Raw genomic sequence first — 13,930 nt, 5'->3', positions numbered from 1 at the left:
ATTGTTGAGAGGTTAACTCAATTAAAAAAATAATAGTTTGGAATTAGCTATGTTGAAATTTGAATGAGCACATAAAAATCATTAACTCTCCCTGCATTAGCCTGGGAAAACTGACTTCTCATAAAATAAATTACCTGTTACAGGGCACACCACCTAATAGTAATGCAAGAATAAGAAGAAACTATAAAGACCACTCCAAACAACACCAAACATTCCAGTGCATATTTACTAGATCTGTTATCTAGGAAATGGATTAACATTTCAATATTCAAATTACAAGTTTCTAATAAAATATGAAACTTCAAGAGAATTGGTTCAATTCTTTGCAGAGACAAATGCTGCTGGAGTTACAGAGAAATGTCAACTTTTATTGAACACCCAAGGCTACAGAAGTGACAATTTCAGCTTCTGACAGAAGAACCTACTGCACACAACCCTCTCTGCAAACAAGAGTATTGACCAAACAACTTAAGAAGGGGTTTGCAGAGCTTCATCTCGGACCCCATTTGATGTCTTTTACACCATGAAATTGCCTTTTCAAAGCATGGCTGTCTGCCCACTCAGCATTTAGAAATGAGTCGTTGTCATCCTCCTCCAGTTTCTGTAAACAGAGAGGAGAGGAAGGCAGTGAGGGACACAGCCCAGGCTCCAACAGCTCTGAAGCACCAAAGAGACACTCACCTTCAGCTCCTCCTGCTTTCTGTAGTAATACAGCATCATCTCTTTTTGTTCTTCATGACTAATCACAGGCTCACGCCCTGGAGCTCCTTGTCCTTTCTGGAAGGGAAATGGTAGATGTTACTGTTGGTGGCATTTGTGATACAAAGTAGAAGCTGCAAAGATAGCAAAACCTTCAAAAGATAGCAAAAAGTTATACAAAGATAGCAAAAACCTTCCTTCAGACAACAGGATTTCTCAAATTTAATAAGGTCCCTCAGGACAGAAGAACAAATGCTGCTGCATTCATAGAATCACAGAATGGTCTGGGTTGGAAGGGACCTTGAAGATGATTTAATTCCAACCCCCTTCCATAGGCAGGGACACCTTTCACTAGATCAGGTTGCTCCAAGCCCCGTCCAATGTGGCCTTGGACACTTCCAGGGATGGGACAGCCACAGCTTCTCTGGACAACCTGTGCCAGGGCCTCACCACCCTCACAGGAAAGTGAGGGTTGTTTTTTCAAGTGAGGGTTATTTTTTCATCTCAGCATCTGAGTCATGTTGTCAATTCTGCGGACATCAGTGGAAGATGCAAACAGGATTGAGTCTAGTTTACTTAACTTCCACTTTAAAAGACACAATAAATCTGTTTTAAGGTCATTCTAGATATCTCAGGATAGGCCCATCTATCTTTAGGTCCCCTACTAATACAGACTCAGGATGGCATAATACTTAGTAAAGCAGGGAAGGAAGGGAGTTACAAAATACTACAAATAAAAGAAAATTTATTTTCCAGGTAATTGTCCTCTTGGAAGAAATGATGCACAGAGAAGAAAACAGGTGGTGACAGCTACTGTCAGCAATAGCAAGCAGAGCAGCTTCCATGGAGAAGGCTAATGATCTCTAGAACAAAAAGTGTCTGAGATAGTTTAGGCAGAGAGAAACCCTTGCACTACTCTACATCCTCTGAAGAGGTCCATCAGCTAATTAAACAGGCAACTTCCCTGGAGCCTACACCTCAGTGGCTGGTAAGCTGCCACACCGTTTTTCAGTCACCCTGAGAGGAAAGAGAAAGAAATTCTGGTCTTCTAAATGACAGACACATAAATCACCTGACTTATCTCCAAGGGATGCACTGCAGACAGCTGCAGGTGACAAGATTTGCTATAAAACTTTTCAATTTGTATTTCATCTATTTTTAAATACCTCTTCGTTGTACTTCACAAAAGTGCTATGGAGCAAATAATAATAGCAGTTACAGGATGTAACTGACAGGCAAAGGAATTACTAAAGAAAAATTTGGAATATAATAAATTCAAACCTTAAAATAGATGTGCCATTTTAAGACACTCAAGCCAGGACTAATATAATCCATTTTAGACACCTCTGGACAATTCTCTTCCACAGAGTACAGACAGCCAAAGGTGAAGAACTTACACAGATATCTCCTAGCAATACTCACTTTCTGGATCTTGACAATGATGGTTGTTTTCTCATTTTTTCCTACATAGTCAGACAGCAACTTTGTTTCTTGCAACTCCTTTCCTGCCCACCATAACTGTGCTTCTGATTCTTTTATAACTTCAAGTCCAGCCTGTGACATACAAACAAGGTGAAGTGTTAGGGGTGTTGTTTCTTGCTCTATTTGTTTCTTGCTTTTTTTCAAAACCTACTTCTGCTACATCTTTCTCCTCATGCTCATCTATGGCATTCATTCATATTCCATTCAATCTTGATCTCCTGTGAATACTTTGGGCAATCAGCTCTCCATACTGGAGGTGACAAGCTATTTAAAATGAGATCCAGACTTAACTGAGTGCTGAGTATGCAACATTTGAAATAAACTCCAATAATTTTATTTCTTGTTAAGCTATTGGTGTGTTTTTACGTAAACTGTGAGACTAAAATATTAAACAAAATTTGTAATGCAAGTGAAAACAACCTTCATTGATACGATGGAGAACAGCATAGCACAAGTTTAACCCAGGGACTACATAGAATGGGAATACATTACTGCATACATGAGTTCCTGACAAGTCTTCTTTATCTTCAAACTCCATCCTAATTGGATCGTGTGGAGGCAATCCCATTGGATACACAATCATCACAGCCCCTCGGAGCTGCTCCAACGCATCCTTCACCATCTCCATATTAATACACACGTTGGCCTGAACTTGTTTCTGAAATACAAACAGGGATCATTGGCAATTTAAGCAAACCTGCAGAAGACTTTGCTTTGTAGCCAGTTCAAAGTTTCAGAGGTGGGATATCTGAGCAGAGCTAATGGGCTGCATAAAGATACCAGAAGTGCAAATTTCCTTGTTGGAATACGGACTTTGGAGAACATCACTCCCCTTGGGCCCCTCTGTTTAGTCTGCTTACATGGGGTGGGGGAGGAAACAAAAACAGGAGATCTCCACTAAATAGTGCAGGAGGCATTTAGCACCAACTGCCTGTGTGACACAGGACTCAATCCAGGACATGTATGACCACAGAAATCAGACAGAGAGGCTTTGGTTCCAAGCACTTCTGATTCATGAATGTGATTCAAACCAGAAGAATTCAAGTGAGGGGTAGAGAAGGGGCCCAAAACTTGAAAGAAAAAATAGAGCACATGTGAGCAGAAGCATAAAGCTTGGCATATTCATAGAATCAATCATAGAATCAACTGGGTTGGAAAAGACCTCCGAGATCATGAAGTCCAACCCTTGATCCAACACTGCCATGGTTACTAGACCATGGCACTAAGTGCCACATCCAGTCTCATCTTAAAAACCTCCAGGGACAGTGATTCCACCACCTCCCTGGGCAGCCCATTCCAATGTCTGATTACTTTCTCTGTAAGAAATTTCTTCCTAATATCCAACCTAAATCTCCCCTGGCACAGTTTAAGACCGTGCCCTCTTGTCCTATTGCACAGTTACTGGAGAGACTTGTGTGATCAAACACTTGAGGTCATTCCAAACCCTACCACAAGGCATAAAGGAGAAACATAAGACATCTGAAAGAGAAGAAATAAAGCTTTTCTCTATGGATTTAACAGTTTCAGTATTTAAAATAATGAGGTACGAGAATGTTGCCTCCTTGTGGACACTCTTGATCTGGTTAACTAGCCTGTAAAACTTAAAATGCACTTTTCTTCATTTTCATCATTATAAAGTGATGTACATAACAAACCACTTCCCAAACTATCTTTAATTTCATTCAACAAGGAAATTTTATAATAAATATTACTTAAATTGTGTTTCAAAGTCATACAAGTGTTGACACACAACATGGAACATCTACAGATTTGGCAAAGCGAAGCTGAATACCTGAAAGCACCATCCCACAAGGGCCTCACACTTGTCTTTGAGCAGACTCACTGGGACTGAGCATGAGTCCAAGTGCTTGTCAAACCAAGGCCTAATCCCTGCCCCATCCCTGGGCCAGGCTGGATGGGGCTTGGAGCAACCAGGTCTAGTGGAAAGTGTCCCTGCCCATGGCAGAGGGGTTGGAACTGCATGAGCTTTAAGGTCCCTTCCAACCCAAACCATTCTGTCATAATCTAAGAGATTAGAACACATTTTTCAATTAAGTATACATATAACACAAAAGGCTGTGTTGACTCCAGGAAGAGCACAGAACCCAGTTAATTTTTCACCAGAAAGCACGACAAGTATTCACCCAAAGAACACATCAATAGCAAATTGTTGGGAAACCCTGAGTGCGATTTAATCATTCCACGTGGGCTCGGCTGCCAGCATTCACTTGGAGTTTAGGATCTGATTCCTTAACCTGTTGAACCAGCTTGCCAAAAGCCACGAAGGAAATAATTAACAGAGATGTCAGTTCTTATTAGACTATTCACATCACTACATGGTATTTCTCAAGAGCTGGCAGCCCTTGCACTGAAAGAAGTCTGGTTTTATTTAAGCTGCCCAACCCCACAGCACTTCTTAAGAAAGCCCCACATACCACTTGAGGAAATTTACCTTAGAGATTAGTGCCTTGGCTTCCTCTATTGTCTTCTTTATAACCTGCTGCATTTTTTCATTTGGAGCTAAAAATAAGAGACACATGGTCCACATTTACTGTAAAGAAACCAAGCACATAACCTGTCCAGAATCCACTGTGAGCGAATGAAACAGTGTTGAATCACAAAGCAGGAGAGACACTCCTAAGATGCAGCCTAGCTATGAGTTGGATTGTTCATTCCCATATTTCTCACTAACTTACAAGACAAAACAGTATTTCTCATGGGACAGCCAAACTTACTTTTCCCCAAAGACATGCGACTAATATTTGCCCCATCCCCAAGTGTTCCAGGCCAGGTTGGATAGGGTTTGGAGCAATCTGTTCTAGTGGAAGGTGTCCCTGCCCATGGCAGAGGACAAAACTGGATGAGCTTTGAGGTCCCTTCCAACCCAAACCATTCTGTGGTTTCACAATTCTGTGACTTGGAACTTCATTTGGGACAAAGGTAGAGTAGAAAGCTACTGAGTAGAAAGCAACAACCATAATCCCATACCCTCCACAACATAAAACAAGGCCCTTTCCCTGCTGGACTACTGGGAACCATACTGGCAGATGTGCTTTTACTGGGCACAACAGCTCACAGTGTTCTGACTTTTTTTCTAATTAAAATCTCAATCTAACAGCAAAGGCAGTTTTGCAAATACTCTGTACATTTCATATCACATCACACTTATCTATTTTAATTGCTATAAAAAGCCTGTCCTCAAACACAAAAATCCAATTAAAGCATACTCATTCCCAGTTTATTTCCCACTTAGGTGCTTGATGGCATTTGGTTTGGCCTATATATCAACACCATTCAATATTCTGAATTTGTCAACATTATAAAGCTGTCCTCTCACTAACAAACACATGTTCAGTGAGTCTGAGTCCCAGCCAATGAGAAAAAAGGAGAAATATTAGAAAAACAACCTGTTGACATATCTTGGAGTCTCTGGAGAAAACCAGTCCTCAAGTGTACATTTTCAAATGGGGAGAGTAAATTACAATGGACACTCCACTTGCTCCTGGTGATTGTTTGTGTGCTGAAGAGATATGCTGCTCTGTAGGCTTTTAAATCAGTATTACCCCAGGCCCTAACCCAAGACAGAACTCCTGGGTATGTAACTGATACTTTGGCTATTCAGGTCCAGAATTTGGAGTTTGTTATAGATGGTCTGTGTCTGCAGGGAAAGAAACAAATCTTTACATTTGACTTACCGTGCCCATTTCTCCGTCCCATTTCATCCTTCCTGAAGATGCTCCCACCGCTTGGGACACACTTCTCTGCCCACTCATCCTTTAACTTCAGCTCTCCAATTTGCTCATCTGTCAGTCCTTGCATATTGTAAGGCAAGGAAATACCATGCTCTGCCAGCTCCTCCATCTCTTTTGAGTGTTTAGAGAACAAGATTAAAAGTCTTTGTTATTACAGACCATTTTCAAAAGCCTTTCACATGATGTGTGTGCAGGCAAACCTTAACCCCAGCCTTCAGTTTAAACAGCTAAGTACAGGGAATAAATATTAAGGGACATAAAGACACATAGATAGATACAGATGCTGTAGTTATGTCAAAATTCATACATTTCACATACATATACAATAATATAACAAATACACCTGCAGGGATTCAAGCCTCGATGGTATCTGCTAGCCACAACACTTTTCTTTTTGGCATTTCCCTAATCAGCTTTAGCTGTTTGTTTTTTCTTTTAAATTTCAGAGCAGGCTCAGTAAGGCCTCAGACACACCACAAACCCAGTGGCTGGAGCACAGCAGGTGAGGCTGGGCTGCACCCTCCAGGTCAGGCTCACCTGAGGGGAATTTCAGCTCTGGCAGCCCCGCAGTGGGGGCGGAAACATTTTTTAAAACTGCCTCAGAACTGAACTCAGCACCAATTCAGACACATCTGCCATTCCATCACATGGCAGGGGGTGCTTTGCACCAAGTACGTGGTAGGGAACAGTGTCATTCACGTGTAAAGGGACACTGCTGGTCACAAAGGAGTCCTTTCCACTGCCAAAATGGGAACTTTGGACATGGAGTGACAGGACAAGGAGGAACAGCTTTAAGCTGAAGGGGAGTAGATTTAGATGAGATATGAGGAAGAAATTCTTCCCTGTGAGGGTGGTGAGGCCCTGGCACAGGCTGCCCAGAGAAGCTGTAGCTGCCCTATCCCAGGAAATGTTCAGGGCCAGGCTGGACCGGGCTTGGAGCAACGTGATCTAGTGGGAGTTGTCCCTGCCCGTGAGGGAGCGTGGAACGCGACGTTTAAGTCCCTTCCAGCCCCTGATTTAAGCAGCCACTACAGGCTCATGTAGCGGGTCCGTTTCCAGCCCTATGCAGTGCCCGCACTAAAATCCCAAGGCCGGGAATTCCCATGCGGTTTCGGTGGGCGGTCACCGCCCTGCTGAGGGAGGAGGAGGCGCGTTCCCGCTGCCCAGCCGGTGCCCGGGCGCCGTTCCCGGCCGGTACCTGAGCACAGGCGCTGCACCTTCACCGCCCGTTGTGGATGCGGGCGGCAAGCGGCGCCAGCTCGGCCAGGCGGGCGCTGCCCGGCGCCTCCAGCAGGAATTGGCTCTCGCCGCCGCGCTTCACGTGCAGCCGCACCATGGCCGGGCCGCGGCGGAGCCCCTCAGCAACGGAGCCGCGTCCCTGGATACCGGCGAGGAGGAGCCAACGCGGGGTGACGGCCGCGCCCAGCGCCCCGGGACGCGCTGAGGGCACGGCGAGGCCGCTCCTGGGGCCGCCCCCGCTGTCACCGGGATCCTGGGGATCCCCGGGATCCCCGGATCCGCCGGGACCCCCGGAGCTGCCTCAACGGCGGCCGCTTCCGCTTCCGGCCCTCCCCGGAAGCCACCGGGGCGCCCCTTAAAGGGCCCGCGCGCCCCGGCCGGTAGTCCCAGGGCCGGCCCCGGGGCACAGAGAGAGAACGAGCACCCGGACCAAGGGGCAGGAACGTTCCTTCATGGACACCTGGGTGTCCCCGGGGAGGGGGATACAGCCACGGACAGGTGTGCGGGAGCACCGGGAACAGCGCCCAGTGACACTGGGGGAGCGCGTCACATCACACTTCAATCCTTCCTGTTTTCAGGGCTTCTGCTGCTGGTCATCGCTCCCATCCAACAACACACGTCACGGCGTTACTGTAGCTTACCTGTATATTTGTGTGTATATATATATATATATATATATTTATAGACATACTGAAATTCCAGAGCATTCCCAGTGGTCCCTGCAGGTGCTGCTCCAGTCCCACAGCCCTGTGAAGTGCAGAGGTGCCTAACACCAGGTACAGTTCAGACAGTAGTTTTTAATCACTGCAGTTAGATATTCGACAACATATTTATCACGTGACTCCCACCAGCAAAAAGTTTCCCCCCAAAATTGGCTTGCCAATGTAGGAATATACCAAAACACTGATCACACAGATGTTTATAGCAACAGCATAAAACAAGGTAACTCACACACCGAAGCACAAAGGGTACCACTGCTGTTCCAAATGTACAAGTTGAGGGACCTGAACAGAAAAAAGCGCCATATAAAACTCACTATCACTGCTCTACACAGCTGCAGCTCATGGTTAACCAGGGACTGCTCAAAGGAACAATGCATTATTTTATAGATCATGTCTTGATAGCACTGGAGAATTTAAAAAGCGCACCGCCCTGGAGTATTTTGCTACTGTAACTACAATGTTAGTGTGTTGTTTCACTCCCTGGCTGGTAGACTATATTGTCTGCAACTGGTAAAGACTGCTTTGTATCTCAAAACCCAAGGGGAATCTTTTTCAAGAGGTTGAGGGAAAACTTTTTCTATATGTTGTTTCTAATTTCTGGAAAAAAAATATATAGTTAAAATAGTAATGAATAAATAGATGATATGGAACAATTATTCTGAATTAGTGCTAGTGAGTGTATGTCACAATAGGATTTAATAGCTGAAATGTACTGACACAGAAAATTAGTTGAATATATTAATATGCAAAGTTTTGTTTGTATTTTGAAAGTAAACTACTTTCGTTGTGCCTCAAATTCAAATATAAGCCTTACAAATATCCATAGCCTCTGTTATAAATTAAAACAACTTCTAAACAATACTTTTCAACATTCAAATCTCAATAAACTTTGGCAGCTCTTTGGTAAATACTTATAAATACAATTAACAAAACAGTCAAAAGGGAGGGGGGAGGCTACCGGCAGGGAGCCTCTTTCTGTGGAATTCCACAAGGGGGATCAGAAATGAGAGAGCTCCCTAAGCAAAATCTATGTCCAGATTTTAATGAGATCAGTAGCTCATCCTTCTTCTCTTTTTCTGTCTGTTCAAATACTATTACCTCAGAATTTTAATAAAATTCAGACAATTTTTTGTGCTCTACCATATATACACATTCAAAATTTATACACAAGCAATAGTGGCTGTTTATGAGTAGAGTTAAGTTTCAGTGCATTTAACACTTAATTATTGCACACAGAATAATCTCAAATACCCAATTATTCTACTGGATAAATGTAGCAACAAATACAACCTGTTGTATCTTTGAACAACTATCTTTCTGTAAAATCATGAGTTGGTGACACCTGGGGTGCTGGGGAGGCGAAAGGATCTGCAGGGGACCTGTTGCTGGTTGCTCTGGATGGTACAGGGGGTGCAGGGGGTCTCCTTGCTGGCATTGCACAGAAGCAATCAGTAGAGCTTTTATTCCAGTCATCACCAAAGTTAAAGTCTGAACCAAGGAAAGTCTTTTGTTCAGTGCCCAGCAAACCTGGAGATCCAGCTGACTTCCTGGAGCCGAGTCTCTGAAAATCCGGGACACTTGTAGATGGCTTTAGCTTCAGATTGAAGTTCTCGTCCTCATCAAATGTCACCCACCCCTTGGGCTGCACATTTTCTGCCTTGAGAGATTTACTTGGCAAGCAAAACGTGTTTTCAGCTGCATCCACAGAAAATAGAGGCTTGGCTGTGTTACAGCTGGGGCGGGGCAGGGAAGGGAAAGGATGGGAAACTGCAGGTCCTTCCCATACCTGCGAGGTTATTCCGGACCCTTGCGTTTCCATCCTAAACGGGTTCCCAGCATTAGGAGTCCTTTCAGTGAATGGATTTGCGCAGTTCAGCCCAGTAATAAATGGATTTGGAGAGGTGCGCTTATGCTCCTGGGATGAGTGGAAGGTTGGAATAGGAGGCATTGCTGGCATGCAGTTTATAGTATTCAAATTATCAGCGTTTCTTTGTGCTGCTGAAGGCAAAGGTGTCAACTCCTGGCTTAAGGTTGGAGCGGGTGATGTTCGGACACATGTCTGCATCTGGGACATGAGCAGCTGGAATGACAGGTCTTCAAAAGGGTCACTGCTGAGCTGGGGGCCAGGGTTGGAGCTGTATGTCCAGTTGGGTTTCAGCTGCAAAGGAAACAACATGCTCAGTAGTCCTGTGGCTGATTCCAGGTTATTCCTGACCCCACCCTTTCTCACTCTTTCAGCTGAAACTTCAACACAATTCAGCTGTAACTGGAATGGAAACAACAACCCTGAATCCCTTCTCTGAGAAAAAGCCTATGAGTTGTTAAACACCACATTGGTGGTCAACGCAGCTGGAATCCACTTCCTACAGGTCAGAATTCCAGTGAAAGGCACCAAGTCCAAGTGAATGTTGGATAAGAAAATCTTTGGGAAATGCTACTGTATTCTAAACAAGTGATAACCCAGCACAGCTACAAAACAAAGACCTCCAGGTTACATTGTTTGTCACACTGATGTTACAAGCAGTATTTAAGCATCACAATGGGAGGAAACATTAGTGTCATTAGTATGTGCATGTCAGACATTTCTATGCAGACACAGGCATCCGTAGGCATTCCAGTGCTTCCTGGCATGGGAAGGGACTGGTTTCATATTTTAAAATGGCAAGTTATCCTTGTTTAGTATAATACTGAATGGAGAAGACAGAGTTTTCTCCACAGAACTTCTCAGCTTTTAAAAACAAACATTTTTGTTTTTTTACATCTCTTCAAACAACAGTGCAACTTTTTTACCTTGTAAGAACTGTCCAAAAAGGTGGAGTATCTACTTTTTCAGTCACATACTGACAGAACAGGGTTTGGAGCTTCCCCTTTTTTAATGAATTGAGCTTAAGTTAAAACAGCTCCTGAGAATTCAAATTTCACAAAAAAGTTTGTCATTTTAACAATCACCTTAATACACCCAAAGAGTTTGGGCATTTAGCTTGAAAATTCTGTTAACTAGTGTTTTGTTGAACTATGGTGTGAGCTAAAACATAGTATTACTACAGCCTAACCTCCATCTTTATCCATCTTGGGTTCACTGCATTTATTGTGCATAGTTTGAAGTGTGTCTCCACACATCCACTACCTAAGCAGCTCCATAAAATTAGTCTACAGGCTTTAGAGATTCTAGGAAATAATAATAATAATATTGCAAGTTTTCCCCAGTGTATGCAGCATAACAATTTATTTTTAAAAAATTTCAGTTGTAGCTTGAATGGGGTGTATATATAGTCAGTGTTCTGCAGAATAATATTAAACCAAAGGCACTGAGTAACTGAGGGGAAAATGTGAAAAACAGAACTGCAGAAAGAATAGAAATCAAATGCAGCTGGGCACCAGCTGGTTAAGTCCTGTAGTCATTTGAAGTGCCAGATCCCAAAGAAACTATGAATCCCAATTGCTCTTTATTGTAAGTAAAAATTTGCTCTGAATAATTCTGGAACCAAATGCCTTTAAAATTGTAACAAACCATTTATTTTACTTTGGGTAGTAGTAAATTCTCTGCTCTTTGAAAGATGTGAAATATGGGGTTTATTTTGAAAAAAATTTTACACTGAAGAGAATATTTAATGCCAACACTGATCTTTTTTTCCCCAAACAGACTGAAACCAGGAGATTCAGCAGTGACTAAGCAACATAGGTCAGGGTCCAATTGTTTCATAAAAGATGATGAAGCAAAATATTTGCTCTGGCACTAATAAATGCAGTCTCACTTTTAAATGCATTATGAAAGGGAAAAGCAAACTATGGTATGACAGTCAATCCATGAATGCAGACAGGTGGTTTTTAATATGGATGGGACTGCAGATGTATGAAAACAAGATTCATACATCTTTTCTGCTTGAGTAGATGGAGACCACATACAAGATTGGTAAATAGTCAGATACCTGTTACCCTGACGGTTGCTCCTGCTTGTGAAAGAGAAACAGACATCAAAGGAAAGAAAGTTAGGAAGAAAATTCAAGTAACAAAGCAACCTCATGTTAAAAATACTTTCACAAATTTTCACAAAGCCATTTTTTGAGCTATGAATACAAACTGCAAGTATTTATTATACACTACACTAAATTCTGAATTTCTGTTGTATTCTACTGTAAGCTCGACCATTATGAATCAAAAAACCATCTCAAGCCCATTCTAAGTTTTTTCCATACAGAGACTCACTGTGCAGCTGACTGAGCTACGTTTTGGAGATGGATTATAAGAATTTGAGCGTTGATGGTCTAATTCTAACCACCTATTAACAGGAAAAGCCCCATAACTCCCATTCTAGGAACTGTGTTGGGACAACCACTCACTTGTAGTAACAGTTTTTCAAGCTGAAAAACCATAAGGCTTCTCATTCTATTGAAAATTAAAATCTCCTTACTTTACAGTAAAGAACATCTATTTAAAATAACTAACTCTCTCTTTTAATATACTGTTTGGTAATCTATAGAATCCTGAATATTCACACTGTATAAAAGCAACTATTTTTATAAGAGAGATTCAGGTTCTTCAATATCACAATCAAGATTTGCATAGAAGGATGGGCTTGGAATCCACTACCTCTCAAAAGACTTTGTATTTATTTAAAAAACTTTCCTCAGAAACGTTTGTATTTTGTAGTCTAAGTTTCCAAAATGAAAACCAGTTAACAGGCAGAGAGAGAGGTTCAGCAGAAAGAAAGGTAAAGCATTTTAAGATTTTTTTTAATTTGAATGCAAAATCAACTCACCAAGGACTGAATTTAGCTGCTTAACTATGGTACAAAATAGGCATTAACTAACTGCTGTAGCAAAAGAGGTCTTCAGGTGTAGGCATAAGCAAAAATCTGAGCAGCATTGAAAACCTGATTCTGCATTTTTAAGCAGTAGGAAGAAACTATGGCTTTCCCTAGAAAAAGTTGGTGTTCTTTTATAATAATATTCTAAATCGTCCCACAGAACAGAATGTTAATGTTACTGGATGAAATTTTCACATTACTTTGATATGTTTCTCTATTTTAACTGACACTGGGGAATGGGGAAGAATCTGTTTTTGTTAAGTATTTATCAGTATTGTCTTTCTCCAATGAATGATCATCAGCATAAAGCACCACATCATGCAATGACTTTATTCAAAACCTGTTAGCTACTTACTAATCTTACTTGCTACTTATGTCATGCAAGTGCCATTATAAAATTAAATTTCTTAGACTATTTTTCCACAAAAAGTTGCCAGATGACAACATAATTTTAAGAATGAGATCTCCTTAAGTTGTAAGACTGTCACAAGAAACCCTAAGTTAAATGTTCAGTATTAGTTATTCATGGACAATACTAAATATTTAGTATTTAGTTATTCATGGACAATACGTAAGCAATTATTACCCTACTAGAACCTGACGACCTCTGAATCCACTCTTTTGACCTTTATTTTCGTTTATGTGTTTGCTATAGGAGTTCCTCACAAGTCTGCAGCATTCATAACAAGCTGTGTTAATTTATATAATAAAAAAAAATGTATTTCCAAAGTGTTTTTACTTACTTGCTGCTGGGATGGAGCAGGTTCAGAAGGCAAACTGTGAGAGGATCGGCTACGAGGAGGCGGCTGTGGGGGTTCCAGGCTTTGTGGGGCACTTGCCTGAGATGGATGTGATGCCACAGGAATCAGGGGCTCCTGCATCCTTAGCACAGGAGTGCTGGGCTGAGCAGGGCCAGCAGCCTGAGGCTTTAGTGGTTCAGGAAGCAACGGTGAGCCTAAAAGTACATTTGGAGTGATTTTCATCGTAAAGAATTGTAACAGAAGTCCTTAAGGATGGCATGATGAGGACAAATGGCTGTGGAAGCACCAGAGAGAATTGCAGGTGGCTCTAAGAAGAGCAAGTGTTCATGGCAACAAGATTGGAAATCATCAGAAGCTCAGCAGATCTCCATCACAAATTATTATTATAGTTTAAACTGAAAGAGCAAGTTTAGATTGGATATTGAGAGGAAATTCTTCTGTGTGAGGGTGGTGAGGCCCTGGCACAGG

General features: G+C 42.2%; 2 protein-coding genes across 2 annotated transcripts in view; both read right to left on the bottom strand.

The window, feature by feature from the left end:
• Positions 1 to 339: 339 nt before the first annotated feature.
• Positions 340 to 7,284, bottom strand: CFAP298 (cilia and flagella associated protein 298). The gene is given in 8 exon segments (XM_018076919.2): positions 340 to 601; positions 682 to 777; positions 2,122 to 2,253; positions 2,681 to 2,839; positions 4,634 to 4,701; positions 5,877 to 6,044; positions 7,132 to 7,155; positions 7,158 to 7,284. Coding segments are annotated over 8 exon segments (870 nt in total). The 5' UTR covers positions 7,270 to 7,284; the 3' UTR covers positions 340 to 490.
• Positions 7,285 to 7,949: 665 nt separating this feature from the next.
• Positions 7,950 to 13,930, bottom strand: part of SYNJ1 (synaptojanin 1) — a 54,755-nt gene continuing 48,774 nt past the window's right edge. Inside the window, exons 31-32 of the mRNA XM_029961421.1 lie at positions 13,445 to 13,656; positions 7,950 to 10,052 (exon numbers count right to left, since the gene is read on the bottom strand). Coding sequence (XP_029817281.1) covers positions 9,204 to 10,052; positions 13,445 to 13,656 — 1,061 coding nt within the window. The 3' untranslated portion in view covers positions 7,950 to 9,203. The remainder of the gene's footprint in view (positions 10,053 to 13,444; positions 13,657 to 13,930) is intronic.

The sequence above is a fragment of the Manacus vitellinus genome, unplaced genomic scaffold, assembly GCF_001715985.3.
Source record: "Manacus vitellinus isolate BGI_N305 unplaced genomic scaffold, ASM171598v3 scaffold_34_pilon, whole genome shotgun sequence".
In the NCBI taxonomy this organism is placed as follows: domain Eukaryota; kingdom Metazoa; phylum Chordata; class Aves; order Passeriformes; family Pipridae; genus Manacus; species Manacus vitellinus.
The sequence above is the reverse complement of the archived record's forward strand: the minus strand, read 5'-3'. Positions and strand labels throughout refer to the sequence as shown.